The following is a 17200-nucleotide window of genomic DNA, read 5'->3' as shown; positions in this document are numbered from 1 at the left end:
TCCTCTGGAGGGCAAGTGGCTAAAGTGTTACTAAACCCAGGACCCTGCATCCACTATATCTGGTCTCCCACCCCACAGTACACACAACATAACTATTTTAGTAAAAATAAACTGCTAAATACCTTTTCCCATCAGAAGTTAGAGCAGTCTTGTGGCTTCTATCAGTGTCCAGCCCAGCACTAGCTAAAACTTGTAGAAGGAGTTTTCTTTCTGCTCTAGGAGGATGCACAACCCCTTACCTCTGTCTGACCAGTGCTGATTGGCCCTGTGCTGATCACATGCACTCTCCCAAGAAAACAAAACCTCTCTAGCAATACACACCAAACTGTACATGTGCAGAATGGCTACGGTTCAGTCTGTCTTATCAGGAGATAAGAGGTGGTCACTTGAAAAAGGAGAGGAACAGAGAAGAAAGGATCAAACAGCATTTTGACACAATGCAGAGGAGTAACCCCTTAGGTTCCAGTGTGAGTCTAACAAGCATGCTTTACTGCATATACAGACTGATTTTACTGTTGTGGGTTTAGTAACACTTTAAGCTTTGACAAAAAACCAGGAAGCTGATTGGTTTCTATGCAGAACTGCACCTGTTTTTGCACTCTCCAAGTTTAGTAAATCAACCCCTTAGATTTTATTTAAATTTAACAGAAATATATTATGATCTCCTTCAGAAAATACTAGTTGTGTGGCTGTCTGTGACTTTAATACTTTCTGAGACACTAAATACCTTTATAAATGTCAAATATTGAATGAAAATAGTATAAAAAAATCACATACATATATAAATACCCTTCTTCCACAATAAAAAATACAATGTTGTCTTTTGTATTGGTGAAAGAAGGGTATTTACAGTATATATGTGTGTGATGTTTGATACTATTTTCATTCAATATTTGACATTTAGAAAGATATTTTGTATTTATGTAAAGTATGTAAAGTATACCTAACTTATTTTTTTTTAGTTTTGGATAACGTGGAGAGGTATTAGAATACCTATTAGGTTTTTGCTGCTGTCTGTGTCCTCATTAGGGATATACACCATATCTATTTGTCCTGTTTATCATTATCGTTAAGTGAGATGAAAAGAAAATCCCACATTTTGAGTTGTCCCCGGAAAAGGGACAATCTTTCAATGGGGACACAGATGGCAAAAAAAAAACTGACAGGGGTTATAACCCTCCATTAATCTATCCAAAATGAAAAATAAAGTTTTACCTTTAGTTACACTTTTAAGCAGCCTTTCTCAATCTTTTCAACACAGAGGAGCCCTTGAAATAACTTTCCAAGTTCAGGACCCCCCTGCTAAAAATAACTATATCTACAACTCATGATATATTAGTGTGATGGTCAGTGGGAAGAATGTTCCTTACATCTGTGGTTATTGGGAAGAATTACCACCTTACAGATAGCTAAAAAGATCAATGGTGTCAGTGGGAAGATATCTCTAAAAATAATTGTGAAACAGTAAAGTATCCCCACTACATATATGTTTTAACAAGGGATTAGACCATTGTGATATGCATGTGGATTGCATTATGTTTGGAGTGATTAGGAGGTTATTTTTGCAGCAAATTATGTTTATGCTTGTATATTCACATACAAATTCTCTAAAAAATATGGAGAAATGACAGAAGAAAATTAGTAGATTTTACAACATGTAATGGGGGTGATTTACTAAAGTGCACATAGGCTGAGCGCTTTGCAAGTGAAGTTGTTCCAGAGCTCAGTAAATGAGGGGGGTGCTGACTTCCATCATCCAATAATTTGCAAGCATAAATGCTGTTTTTTTTCCTTGCATGTGACTGGGTATTCCTTGTAAAGCGGTATTCTTTGTAAAACAAAGCTTTACCTTATGTAAGCTCTGGAGCAACTTGCAATAGTCTATATGCCTTAAAGTAGAACTATAGGCAAAACTTTTTTTTTTTATTTTGGGTAGTGAAAGGGAGGGTTATAAACCCTGTCAGTTTTGTTTTTAAATGTTTTGCCTTCTGTGTCCCCATTGGAAGATGTCCCCTCTATTACTCTTCTGGGGAAAACACAAAATTTGTAATTATCTCTTATGCAGGCCATAGACGGGCCATTTATCGGCTGAATTGTCGGACAATAAACGAAAAATCGGTCGGTGCTGTTGCCGATGCTGCCACCAATGTCCACGAAAAACGGCTGTTTTTTGTGGATTTTCAAGCATGACCAATAAAAATAAATGAGCAGATCCGCAAAAAGCGGCAAATGGGCTGGCCCCACTAACGGCGTGAATATTGGACGATTTTTCTTGCGGTTGAAAATTCGGCTGATAAACGACCTGTCTATGGCCTGTATTACTTTCACTTTCAATAATGATGGTAAACAGGACAAATAGAGAGGGTGGATCTAATTGGGGCACAAACAACAATAAAAGCCTGACAGGTGTTCTAATCCATTTCCTCTCTGTTCAAAACTAAAATAAAGTTTTCCTTTAGTAAATCAACCCCAATGATTTCCATATTTAGATTTCTATGCATTACTGTTGAGAAAACTGATCCAAAAAGGCAGAAACTTCTAAAAATTGCCAATTATATTTTTACATTTCTAAAATACTGCATGTCTGGACCATTACTTAATTACCACATGTATTTAATTATTTCTTTCTTTCTGTGAATTGACTTTAATGCCTTTGTATGCAGTATTTACTGAGAGTTTTGAGCATTTTGTGGTAAATACTGCAAAAAGATATAGTAAAGTGACAGTTTCAGGAATGATTGCAATATTTAGGGAAAATGTTTCCAGACACCTATATACTGCATACGAGTTCCTTTTGTGAATGGAGCCCAGTATGTTTTAAACTTGATCTCCTTTTTTTCTGTTACAGATAGACCATTGGCTCCTTCACTTTCTTTAATTCCCAAACATCCAGTTTACACCAGAGAAGAATCTATCAAACTCACTTGCTCTACACCCCTTGGCTCCACAGCTAATGGTATTGACTTTTACAAAGATAAGCAAAAAATTGCATCGCAGCAACACGGCACAATGAATATATCTACAGCTGACATTACTGATTCTGCTGCATACTCATGTCAGTACACTGAAAACAATCTTGGAAGAAATATTCTTTCCATTCCTAGTGATGAAGTCCCAATCAAAACAGTAGGTAAGAAACCCTATGTAATAGCGTATTAAAGAAATATAACTTAGGGCTTAGTGCTAAGGTTCAGTTTATGGAGAAAGTATAAAAGTTTTTAAATGAATCCTACACAACCCTCCCTCCAGCCATCTGTAACTCATTGCCAGCATTAAGAAATAATAAAATACTTCAAGGCTTATGTTACTCACATAACTCCATGTTCACGTGACTTTCTGGTCATAAGTCTTCTCATATCTTCTATGTACAGGAGACAGGGTCCATCTGGTGTCCATGCCACTGACTGTGTGCCATGGACACCTGCTTTTGACTGTTCAGTGGCAGGATAGTCTCAGGATCCTGAAGCGCAATCTCAGGGGTGATGTGAGCAACAAGAGACTATTGAGGAACGGTCAGTGTGGACTACATTGCTGGATTACCGGTTCCCACATTCAGAAATAGCACTGCCAAGGGACTGAGAGGGCTGATATAGATGAGTAAAATGTTGCCTTACAAGGTTGATAAACAGAAAAAAAAATAAATAGGTGAGAGGAAGGGTGGAAGAGGGGTTTAACTTTTGCCTGGAGATTGGATTAAATTGTTGCCTCTCTGCAATAAAGTTAAATGAAAAAAAGTGTTTAAAAAGATTAAACTGTAATAAAATTATTTAAAATTTCTTGAAAAATTGTAAAATCACCCGTGAATGCAAAGGACCACGTATGGTGCTCATGTGTATGTATAGTAAGGTAATTTTGCCATATACAGGTGAAACTCGAAAAATTAGAATATCGTGCAAAAGTTCATTTATTTCAGTAATGTAACTTAAAAGGTGAAACTAATATATGAGATAGATTCATTACATTCAAAGCAAGATAGTTCAAGCCGTGATTTGTCATAATTGTGATGATTATGGCTTACAGCTCATGAAAACCCCAAATCCACAATCTCAGAAAATTAGAATATTACATGCAATCAATAAAACAAGGATTGTACATAGAACAATATCAGACCTCTGAAAAGTATAAGCATGCATATGTAATCAGTACTTGGTTTGGGCCCCTTTTGCAGCAATTACTGCCTCAATGCGGCGTGGCATGGAAGCTATCAGCCTGTGGCACTGCTGAGGTGTTATGGAAGACCAGGATGCTTCAATAGCAGCCTTCAGCTCTTCTGCATTGTTCGGTCTCATGTCTCTCAGCTTTCTCTTGGCAATGACCCATAGATTCTCTATGGGGTTCAGGTCAGGCGAGTTTTCTGGCCAATCAAGCACAGTAATCCCACGGTCATTGAACCAGGTTTTGGTGCTTTTGGCAGTGTGGGCAGTTGCCAAGTCCTGCTGGAAAATGAAGTTAGTATCCCCATAAAGCTGATCTACGGAAGGAAGCATGATGTGCTCCAAAATCTCCTGGTAGACGGCTCCGTTGACCCTGGACTTAATGAAGCACAGTAGACCGACACCAGCAGATGACATGGTTCCCCAAATCAACACAGACTGTGGAAACTTCACGCTGGACTTCAAGCATCTTGCAGTGTGTGCCTCTCCATTCTTCCTCTATACTCTGGGTCCTTGGTTTCCAAATGTGATGCAAAAGTTGTTCTCATCAGAAAATAGGACTTTGGACCACTGAGCAATAGACCAGGTCTGTTTTTCTTTAGCCCAGGTAAGACGCTTCTGACGTTGTTTATTGTTCAGGAGCGGCTTGACAAGAGGAATACGACATTTGAAGCCCATGTCCAGGATCCGTCTGTGTGTGGTGGCTCTTGATGCACTGACTCCAGCCTCAGTTCACTCCTTGTGAAAGTCCCCAACCAGGGGCGGACTGACCATTTGGAAACTTGGGCATTGCCCGAGGGCCCGGGGTCAGTAGGGGGCCCCATAAGATGCGCCTGCTACCTTTTTCATAAGCTTTTTTTAGTTTGGACAAGGACACAGGGGCCCCATGTTCCCCTATTGCCCGGGGGCCCCATGAGTTGTCAGTCCGCCCCTGTCCCCAACACTTTTGAATGGCCTTTTCCTGACAATCCTCTCCAGGCTGCGGTCTTCCCTGCTGCTTGTGCACCTTTTTCTTCCACACTTTTCTCTTCCACATAACTTCTATTAATGTGCTTTGATACAGCACTTTGGGAACATCCAACTTCTTTTGCAATTACCTTTTTGAGGCTTTCCCTCCTTATGGAGGGTGTCAATGATGGTTTTCTGCACAACTGTCAGGTCAGCAGTCTTTCCCATGATTGTGATTCCTACTGAACCAGACTGAGAGACCATTTAAAGGCTCAGGAACCTTTTGCAGGTGTTATGGCATGATTAGCTGATTAGAGTGGGACACTTTGAGCCTAGAATATTGCACCTTTTCATAATATTCTAATTTTCTGAGATTGTGCATTTGGGTTTTCATGAGCTGTAAGCCATAATCATCACAATTATGACAAATCACGGCTTGAACTATCTTGCTTTGCATGTAATGAGTCTATCTCATATATTAGTTTCACCTTTTAAGTTGCATTACTGAAATAAATTAACTTTTGCACGATATTCAAATTTTTCTAGTTTCACCTGTATATGAGGTATTGCTGCGAGTCCAAGTGAAAGCAACAAACCTAGGGCCATAATTCAAGGTGAACTAAACAAGAAAAGACTGAGTTCTATGCTTAACAAAACATACCAAATCTTCACAGCTGCACTCAGAAGCACAAAAACATAACTGCACAATATATGAATCCCAGTACAGTTGCGCTGTGTAACAGAATAAAATGAAGGGATTCAAGTGAGTTAAATAATGTTCATAGATATTCACAATAAATAATGTCCATCACAAGTGCACAGTCTATATGCCTTAAAGTAGTACTATAGGCATTTTTTTTTTCATTTTGGATAGAGAAAGGGAGGTTTATAACCCCTGTCAGTTTTATTTGTAGATTTTTTTGCCTTCCATGTCCCCACTGGAAGATGTCCCCTCAAATACTTTTCTGGGGACAACACAAAATTTGGAAAGTTCATTTAGTTTCACTTTCAATAATAATGGTAAATAGGACACATAGAGAGGGTGGATCTAACTGGGGCACAGACAACAACAAAAGCCTGACAGATGTTCTAATCCATTTCCTCTCTATCCAAAACTAAAAAAAGTTTTCATTTAGTAAATCAACCGCAATGATTTCCATATTTAGGTTTCTATGCATAACTGTTGAGAGAACTGATCCAAAAAAGCAGAAACTTCTCAAAATTGCCAATTATATTTTTACATTTCTAAAATACTGCATGTCTGGACCATTACTTAATTACCACATGTATTTAATTATTTCTATCTTTCTGTGAATTGACTTTAGCGCCTTTGTATGCAGTATTTACTGAGAGTTTTGAGTGTTTTGTGGTAAATACTGCAAAACGATATAGTGAATTGACAGTTTAAGGATCGCATGCGATATTTAGGGAAAATGTTTCCGGACACCTATATACTGCATACGAGTTCTTTTTGTGAATGGAGCCCAGTATGTTTTAAACTTGATCTCCTTTTTTTCTGCTACAGATAGACCATTGGCTCCTTCCCTTTCTTTAATTCCCAAACATCCAGTTTACACCAGAGAAGAATCTATCAAACTCACTTGCTCTACACCCCTTGGCTCCACAGCTAATGGTATTGACTTTTACAAAGATAAGCAAAAAATTGCATCGCAGCAACACGGCACAATGAATATATCTACAGCTGACATTACTGATTCTGCTGCATACTCATGTCAGTACACTGAAAACAATCTTGGAAGAAATATTCTTTCCATTCCTAGTGATGAAGTCCCAATCAAAACAGTAGGTAAGAAACCCTATGTAATAGCGTATTAAAGAACTATAACTTAGGGCTTAGTGCTAAGGTTCAGTTTATGGAGAAAGTATAAAAGTTTTTAAATGAATCCTACACAACCCTCCCTCCAGCCATCTGTAACTCATTGCCAGCATTAAGAAATAATAAAATACTTCAAGGCTTATGTTACTCACATAACTCCATGTTCACGTGACTTTCTGGTCATAAGTCTTCTCATATCTTCTATGTACAGGAGACAGGGTCCATCGGGTGTCCATGTCACTGACTGTGTGCCATGGACACCTGCTTTTGACTGTTCAGTGGCAGGATAGTCTCAGGATCCTGAAGAGCAATCTCAGGGGTGATGTGAGCAACAAGAGACTATTGAGGAACGGTCAGTGTGGACTACATTGCTGGATTACCGGTTCCCACATTCAGAAATAGCACTGCCAAGGGACTGAGAGGGCTGATATAGATGAGTAAAATGTTGCCTTACAAGGTTGATAAACAGAAAAAAAAATAAATAGGTGAGAGGAAGGGTGGAAGAGGGGTTTAACTTTTGCCTGGAGATTGGATTAAATTGTTGCCTCTCTGCAATAAAGTTAAATGAAAAAAAGTGTTTAAAAAGATTAAACTGTAATAAAATTATTTAAAATTTCTTGAAAAATTGTAAAATCACCCGTGAATGCAAAGGACCACGTATGGTGCTCATGTGTATGTATAGTAAGGTAATTTTGCCATATACAGGTGAAACTCGAAATATTAGAATATCGTGCAAAAGTTCATTTATTTCAGTAATGCAACTTAAAAGGTGAAACTAATATATGAGATAGACTCATTACATTCAAAGCAAGATAGTTCAAGCCGTGATTTGTCATAATTGTGATGATTATGGCTTACAGCTCATGAAAACCCCAAATCCACAATCTCAGAAAATTAGAATATTACATGCAATCAATAAAACAAGGATTGTACATAGAACAATATCAGACCTCTGAAAAGTATAAGCATGCATATGTAATCAGTACTTGGTTTGGGCCCCTTTTGCAGCAATTACTGCCTCAATGCGGCGTGGCATGGAAGCTATCAGCCTGTGGCACTGCTGAGGTGTTATGGAAGACCAGGATGCTTCAATAGCAGCCTTCAGCTCTTCTGCATTGTTCGGTCTCATGTCTCTCAGCTTTCTCTTGGCAATGACCCATAGATTCTCTATGGGGTTCAGGTCAGGCGAGTTTTCTGGCCAATCAAGCACAGTAATCCCACGGTCATTGAACCAGGTTTTGGTGCTTTTGGCAGTGTGGGCAGTTGCCAAGTCCTGCTGGAAAATGAAGTTAGTATCCCCATAAAGCTGATCTGCGGAAGGAAGCATGATGTGCTCCAAAATCTCCTGGTAGACGGCTGCGTTGACCCTGGACTTAATGAAGCACAGTAGACCGACACCAGCAGATGACATGGTTCCCCAAATCAACACAGACTGTGGAAACTTCACGCTGGACTTCAAGCATCTTGCAGTGTGTGCCTCTCCATTCTTCCTCTATACTCTGGGTCCTTGGTTTCCAAATGTGATGCAAAAGTTGTTCTCATCAGAAAATAGGACTTTGGACCACTGAGCAATAGACCAGGTCTGTTTTTCTTTAGCCCAGGTAAGACGCTTCTGACGTTGTTTATTGTTCAGGAGCGGCTTGACAAGAGGAATACGACATTTGAAGCCCATGTCCAGGATCCGTCTGTGTGTGGTGGCTCTTGATGCACTGACTCCAGCCTCAGTTCACTCCTTGTGAAAGTCCCCAACCAGGGGCGGACTGACCATTTGGAAACTTGGGCATTGCCCGAGGGCCCGGGGTCAGTAGGGGGCCCCATAAGATGCGCCTGCTACCTTTTTCATAAGCTTTTTTTAGTTTGGACAAGGACACAGGGGCCCCATGTTCCCCTATTGCCCGGGGGCCCCATGAGTTGTCAGTCCGCCCCTGTCCCCAACACTTTTGAATGGCCTTTTCCTGACAATCCTCTCCAGGCTGCGGTCTTCCCTGCTGCTTGTGCACCTTTTTCTTCCACACTTTTCTCTTCCACATAACTTCTATTAATGTGCTTTGATACAGCACTTTGGGAACATCCAACTTCTTTTGCAATTACCTTTTTGAGGCTTTCCCTCCTTATGGAGGGTGTCAATGATGGTTTTCTGCACAACTGTCAGGTCAGCAGTCTTTCCCATGATTGTGATTCCTACTGAACCAGACTGAGAGACCATTTAAAGGCTCAGGGACCTTTTGCAGGTGTTATGGCATGATTAGCTGATTAGAGTGGGACACTTTGAGCCTAGAATATTGCACCTTTTCATAATATTCTAATTTTCTGAGATTGTGCATTTGGGTTTTCATGAGCTGTAAGCCATAATCATCACAATTATGACTAATCACGGCTTGAACTATCTTGCTTTGCATGTAATGAGTCTATCTCATATATTAGTTTCACCTTTTAAGTTGCATTACTGAAATAAATTAACTTTTGCACGATATTCAAATTTTTCTAGTTTCACCTGTATATGAGGTATTGCTGCGAGTCCAAGTGAAAGCAACAAACCTAGGGCCATAATTCAAGGTGAACTAAACAAGAAAAGACTGAGTTCTATGCTTAACAAAACATACCAAATCTTCACAGCTGCACTCAGAAGCACAAAAACATAACTGCACAATATATGAATCCCAGTACAGTTGCGCTGTGTAACAGAATAAAATGAAGGGATTCAAGTGAGTTAAATAATGTTCATAGATATTCACAATAAATAATGTCCATCACAAGTGCACAGTCTATATGCCTTAAAGTAGTACTATAGGCATTTTTTTTTTCATTTTGGATAGAGAAAGGGAGGTTTATAACCCCTGTCAGTTTTATTTGTAGATTTTTTTGCCTTCCATGTCCCCACTGGAAGATGTCCCCTCAAATACTTTTCTGGGGACAACACAAAATTTGGAAAGTTCATTTAGTTTCACTTTCAATAATAATGGTAAATAGGACACATAGAGAGGGTGGATCTAACTGGGGCACAGACAACAACAAAAGCCTGACAGATGTTCTAATCCATTTCCTCTCTATCCAAAACTAAAAAAAGTTTTCCTTTAGTAAATCAACCGCAATGATTTCCATATTTAGGTTTCTATGCATAACTGTTGAGAGAACTGATCCAAAAAAGCAGAAACTTCTCAAAATTGCCAATTATATTTTTACATTTCTAAAATACTGCATGTCTGGACCATTACTTAATTACCACATGTATTTAATTATTTCTATCTTTCTGTGAATTGACTTTAGCGCCTTTGTATGCAGTATTTACTGAGAGTTTTGAGTGTTTTGTGGTAAATACTGCAAAACGATATAGTGAATTGACAGTTTAAGGATCGCATGCGATATTTAGGGAAAATGTTTCCGGACACCTATATACTGCATACGAGTTCTTTTTGTGAATGGAGCCCAGTATGTTTTAAACTTGATCTCCTTTTTTTCTGTTACAGATAGACCATTGGCTCCTTCCCTTTCTTTAATTCCCAAACATCCAGTTTACACCAGAGAAGAATCTATCAAACTCACTTGCTCTACACCCCTTGGCTCCACAGCTAATGGTATTGACTTTTACAAAGATAAGCAAAAAATTGCATCGCAGCAACACGGCACAATGAATATATCTACAGCTGACATTACTGATTCTGCTGCATACTCATGTCAGTACACTGAAAACAATCTTGGAAGAAATATTCTTTCCATTCCTAGTGATGAAGTCCCAATCAAAACAGTAGGTAAGAAACCCTATGTAATAGCGTATTAAAGAACTATAACTTAGGGCTTAGTGCTAAGGTTCAGTTTATGGAGAAAGTATAAAAGTTTTTAAATGAATCCTACACAACCCTCCCTCCAGCCATCTGTAACTCATTGCCAGCATTAAGAAATAATAAAATACTTCAAGGCTTATGTTACTCACATAACTCCATGTTCACGTGACTTTCTGGTCATGAGTCTTCTGTCATCTTCTATGTACAGGAGACAGGGTCCATCTGGTGTCCATGTCACTGACTGTGTGCCATGGACACCTGCTTTTGACTGTTCAGTGGCAGGATAGTCTCAGGATCCTGAAGAGCAATCTCAGGGGTGATGTGAGCAACAAGGTACTATTGAGGAACGGTCAGTGTGGACTACATTGCTGGATTACCGGTTCCCACATTCAGAAATAGCACTGCCAAGGGACTGAGAGGGCTTATTTAGGTGAGTAAAATGTTGCCCTACAAGGTAGATAAACAGAAAAAAACATAAATAAGTGAGAGGAAGGGTGGAAGAGGGGTTTAATTTTTGCCTGAAGATTGGATTAAATTGTTAGCGTCTCTGCAATAAAGTTAAATGAAAAAAAGTGTTTAAAAAGATTAAACTAATAAAATTATTTAAAATTACTTGAATAATTGTAAAATCACCCGTGAATGCAAAGGACCACGTATGGTGCTCATGTGTATTGTATAGTAAGGTCATTTTGCCATATATATGAGGTATTGCTGCGAGTCCAAGTGAGAGCAATAAACCTAGGGCCATAATTCAAGGTTAAAGTGTTACTAAACCCAGGACCCTGCATTCACTATATCTGGTCTCCCACAGTACACACAACATGGAAATGAAATTATTTTAGTAAATATAAACTGCTAAATACCTTTTCTCATCAGCAGTTAGAGCAGTCTTGTGACTTCAGCAGAGCACTGGTTAAAGCTTGTAAGAGGAGTTTTCTTTCTGCTCTAGGAGGATGTGAAACCCCTGACCCTCTGTCTGGACAGGGCTGATTGGCCCTGTGCTGATCGCACGCACCCTCCCAAGAAACAAAAAAACCTCTCTAGCAATACACACCAAACTAAGCATGTGCATATGACCACGGGATCAGTCTGTATCAGGTGGTCATTTCAACAAGAAGAGTAGCAGAGAAGTCAGGATCAAACAGCCTTTTTACACAATGCAGAAGATTAACCCCTTAGGTTCAACAGTGAGTATAACAAGCATGCTTTACTGCATATACAGACTGATTTTACTGTTGTGGATTTAGTAACACTTTAACTAAACAAGAAAAGACTGCGTTCAGTGCTTAACAAAAAATACCAAATCTTCACAGCTGCACTCAGAAACACAAAAACATAACTGCACAATATATGAATCCCAATACAGTTGCACTGTGTAACAGAATTCAGTGAGTTAAGTAATGTCCATAGATATTCACAATAAATAATGTCCATCACAAGTGTACAGTCTATATGCCTTTTTCATTTTGGATAGAGAAAGGGAGGTTTATAACCCCTGACAGTTTATTTGTAGATTTTTTTGCCTTCTGTGTCCCCATTGGAAGATGTCCCCTTAAATACTTTTCTGGGGACAATACAAAATTTGTAATTGTCTTTTAGTTTCACTTTCAATAATAATTGTAAACGGGACAAATAGAGAGGGTGGATCTAATTGGGGCAGAGACAACAATAAAAGCCTGATAGTTTCCTCTCTTGTGAATGGAGCCCAGTATGTTTTAAACTTGATCTCCTTTTTTTTCTGTTACAGATAGACTATTGGCTCCTTCCCTTTCTTTAAATCCCAGACATCCAGTTTACACCAGAGAAGAATCTATCAAACTCACTTGCTCTACATCCGTTGGCTCCACAGCTAATGGTATTGACTTTTACAAAAATAAGCAAAAAATTGCATCGCAGCAACGTGGCACAATGAAGATATCTACAGCTGACATTACTGATTCTGCTGCATACTCATGTCAGTACACTGAAAACATTCTTGGAAGAAATATTCTTTCCATTCCTAGTGATGAAGTCCCAATCAAAACAGTAGGTAAGAAACCCTATGTAATAGCGTATTAAAGAAATATAACTTAGGGCTTAGTGCTAAGGTTCAGTTTATAGGGAAAGTATAAAAGTTTTTAAATGAATCCTACACAACCCTCCCTCCAGCCATCTGTAACTCATTGCCAGCATTAAGAAATAATAAAATACTTCAAGGCTTATGTTACTCACATAACTCCATGTTCACGTGACTTTCTGGTCATGAGTCTTCTCATATCTTCTATGTACAGGAGACAGGGTCCATCTGGTGTCCATGTCACTGACTGTGTGCCATGGACACCTGCTATTGACTGTTCAGTGGCAGGATAGTCTCAGGATCCTGAAGAGCAATCTCAGGGGTGATGTGAGCAACAAGAGACTATTGAGGAACGGCCAGTGTGGACTACATTGCTGGATTACTGGTTCCCACATCCAGAAATAGTACTGCTGAGTGGCTGAGAGGGCTGATTTAGGTGAGCAATGTGTTTAAAAAGATTAAACTGTAATAAAATTATTTAAAATGACTTGGAAAATTGTAATAGCACCCGTGAATGAAAAGGACCACGTATGGTGCTCATGTATATGTACAGTGGATTTAAAAAATCTACACACCCCTGTTAAAGTGTCAGGTGTGATTTAAAAAAATGAGACAAAGATAAATAATTTCAGAACTTTTTCTACCTTTCATGTGGCCTATAAACTGTACAAGTTGAACACCACATTGAAATCTTTTAGATAGGAAAATTGGATGGGAGCTGGAGAGACATTTAATCTCACCTGTTCCATTTATCTAGTGTTTCCATGTTGTGCATTTCTATACTTTCATATGGTATGGTGCCTTGAAAAGCCCCATTAGTTTTTCCACTGTTAGGGTCTTTGGTTTTTTTTTTTAAATCTTTTAGGTGCAGGGAAGTAAAAATAAAAAGCTAAAATAATATGATTGCATAAGTGTGCACACTCTTAAACTAATACTTTGTTGAAGCACCTTTTGATTTTATTCCAGCACTCAGTCTTTTTGGATATGAGTCTATCACCATGGCACATCTTGACTTGGCAATATTTGCCCACTCTTCCTTGCAAAAACACTCCAAATCTGTCAGATTGCGAGGACATCTCTTGTGCACAGCCCTCTTCAGATCACCCCACAGATTTTCAATTGGATTCAAGTCTGGGCTCTGCCTGGGCTATTCCAAAAGTTTAATCTTCTTCTAGTGAAACCATTCCTTTGTTGATTTGAATATATGTTTTGGGTCGTTGTCATGCTGAAAGATGAAGTTCCTCTTCATGTTCAGCTTTCTAGCAGAAGCTGGAAGGTTTTGTGCCAATATTGGCTGGTATTTAGAACTGTTCATAACTCCCTCTACCTTGACTAGGGCTCCAGTTCCAGCTGAAGAAAAACAGCCCCAAAGCATGATGCTGCCACCACCATGCTTCACTGTGGGTATGGTGTTCTTTTGGTGATATGCAGTGTTGTTTTGCACCAAACATATCTTTTGAAATTATGGCCAAAAAGTTCAACCTTGGTTTCATCAAACCAGAACACATTTTCCCACATGCTTTTGGGAGACTTCAGGTGTGTTTTTGCAAAATTTAGCTGGGCTTGGGTGTTTTTCTTTGTAAGAAAAGGCTTCCGTCTTGCCACTCTACCCCATAGCCCAGAGATATGAAGAATACAGGAGATTGTTGTCACATGTATCACACAGCCAGTACTTGCCAGATATTCCTACAGCTCCTTTAATGTTGCTGTAGGCCTCTTGGCAGCCTCCCAGACCAGTTTTCCTCTCGTCTTTTCATCAATTTTGGAGGGACGTCCAGTTCTTGGTAATGTCACTGTTGCGCCATATTTTCTCCACTTGATGATGACTGTCTTCACTATGTTCCATGGTATATTTAATGCCTTGTAAATTCTTTGGTACCCTTCTCCTGAATGATACCTTTTAACAATGAGATGCCTCTGATGCTTTGGTAGCTCTCTGTGGACCATGGCTTTTGCTGTAGGGTGTGACTAAGAAAATGTCAGGAAAGACAGGAACTAGTAAGAGAGATTGGTCATGGTGAGCCAGCACAGCCAGCTATTCCGATCACCCTGTTCAAAAAATCGTTGTTTAGTTTAATACTTTTTCAGCCTAGCGATCTCGGTAAGATGGAGATGTAGTTCCCTTTGCGAGTGTAAAAACAAGTCAAAATTACTACTAGTTGGACAAATATTGAGGGGGGATCTAACTGGGGCACAAACAACAATAAAAGCCTGCAAGGAAGGTGTTCTAATCCATTTCCTCCAAAGCTATAAAAATGTTTTCCTTAAGTAAATCAACCCCAGTGATTTCCATATTTAGGTTTCTATGCATTACTGTTGGGAGAACTGATCCAAAAAGGCAGAAACTTCTTAAACTTGCAAATTATATTTTTACATTTCTAAAATAGCGCATGCCTGGACCATTACTTAATTACCACATGTATTTAATTATTTCTTTCCTTCCGTTAATAGACTTTAACGCCTTTGCATGCAGTATTGTGAGCGTTTTTTGGTAAATACTGCAAAACGATATAGTGAAGTAATTGACAGTTTCAGGAATGCATGCAATATTTAGGGAAAATGTTTCTGGACACCTAAATGCCGCATACGAGTTCCTTTTGTGAATGGAGCCCAGTATGTTTTAAACTTGATCTCCTTTTTTTCTGTTACAGATAGACCATTGGCTCCTTCACTTTCTTTAATTCCTAGACATCCAGTTTACACCAGAGAAGAATCTATCAAACTCACTTGCTCTACACCCGTTGGCTCCACAGCTAATGGTATTGACTTTTACAAAAATAAGCAAAAAATTGCATCGCAGCAACGTGGCACAATGAATATATCTACAGCTGACATTACTGATTCTGCTGCATACTCATGTCAGTACACTAAAAACATTCTTGAAAGAAATATCCATTCCATTCTTAGTGATGAAGTCACAATCAATACAGTAGGTAAGAAAACCTATTTAATAGCATATAACTTAGGGCTTAGTGCTAAGGTTCAGTTTATGGGGAAAATATAAAAGTTTTTAAATGAATCCTACACAACCCTCCCTCCAGCCATCTGTAACTCATTGCCAGCATTAAGAAATAATAAAATATTTAACTGCTCATTTTACTCACATAACTCCATGTTCACGCAACTTTATGGCCACGAGTCTTCTCTCATCTTCTATGTACAGGAGACAGGGTCCATCTGGTGTCCATGTCACTGACTGTGTGCCATGGACACCTGCTATTGACTGTTTAGTGACAGGATAGTCTCAGGATCCTGAAGAGCAATCTCAGGGGTGATGCGAGCAACAAGGGACTACTGAGGAATGGCCAATGTGGACTACATTGCTGAATTACTGGTTCCCACATCCAGAAATAGTACTGCTGAGGGACTTAGAGGGCTGATTTAGGTGAGCAAAGTGTTTAAAAAGATTAAACTGTAATAACATTATTTAAAATGACTTGGAAAATTGTAATAGCACCCGTGAATGCAAAGGACCATGTATGGTGCTCATGTGTATGTATACTAAGGTCATTTTGTTATATATATATGAGGTATCGCCGCAAGTCCAAGTGAGAGCAATAAACCTAGGACCATAATTCAAGGTTAACTAAAAAAGAAAAGACTGTGTTTGGCGCTTAACAAAAAATACCAAATCTTCACAGCTGCACTCAGAAGCACAAAAATACAAATGTACAATATATGAATCCCAGTACAGTTTGCGCTGTGTAAAAGAATAAAATGAAGTGATTCAAGTGAGACCCAGCAATGTGTACCAGTGAACTCACCACTTCAAACACACACAGCCTCTTACCAAATTGTCAAACCTCAAATTATAGGAGGTCTAACTTAGTGTGAAGCTGCATGAGTCTTGCACCATGGCTAACCCAGGAACACAAGCAGCACTTATGATAGAAACTTCACTGGGATCTCCCTCTCCTGCTGTACGGTTAAGCTTGGCAAGAAAAGATAAGCCTCCAATGGTGTAGTACTATCAAATATTTATTAAATATTGGCCAGAAAAACTATTTACAAGCATCTTCAAACAAATGCATGAAACAATACCCTGATACCCTTGACAATGTCTGTTTGGAGGAAACGTATGTCAGGGTGGGGCGAAGCTTGTGCTGATGTCACCTATGCTTGGCTGGAGCTAGCACCAACGGCATTTGTATTGTTTCATGCATTTATTTAAAATATTTATTCACTTTGACACTTGATGTAAACTTTTTTTACATAGCACTCGTGATGGACATTATTTTATTGTGACATTACTATGGACATTACTTAACTCATTTGGATCACTTCATTTAATTCTTTTACACAGTGCAACTGCTTTGGGATTCATAATTCAATGTTAATTCAAAGCTGATAACTAGAGATGAGCGAATCGAACTAGGCGAACCGGAATTCGAGTCGAATTTCAGGAAATATTCGATTCGTGTCG

At 39.0% G+C, this 17200-nt stretch overlaps 1 protein-coding gene across 1 annotated transcript in view; it reads left to right on the top strand.

Annotated features, from left to right (window-relative positions):
* LOC149454875 (immunoglobulin superfamily member 1-like) overlaps window positions 1-17200 on the top strand; it is a 59555-nt gene that overhangs the window by 25214 nt on the left and 17141 nt on the right. The window contains exons 6-10 of the mRNA XM_089686995.1: window positions 2849-3130; window positions 6628-6909; window positions 10407-10688; window positions 12469-12750; window positions 15429-15710. Of these exons, the coding sequence (XP_089543121.1) occupies window positions 2849-3130; window positions 6628-6909; window positions 10407-10688; window positions 12469-12750; window positions 15429-15710 (1410 nt within the window). The remainder of the gene's footprint in view (window positions 1-2848; window positions 3131-6627; window positions 6910-10406; window positions 10689-12468; window positions 12751-15428; window positions 15711-17200) is intronic.

The sequence above is a fragment of the Staurois parvus genome, unplaced genomic scaffold, assembly GCF_062004578.1.
Source record: "Staurois parvus isolate SC_StPar_1 unplaced genomic scaffold, SC_StPar_1.0 ptg000415l, whole genome shotgun sequence".
Classification (NCBI taxonomy): domain Eukaryota; kingdom Metazoa; phylum Chordata; class Amphibia; order Anura; family Ranidae; genus Staurois; species Staurois parvus.
This window is presented reverse-complemented; position numbering and strand designations above follow the sequence as displayed.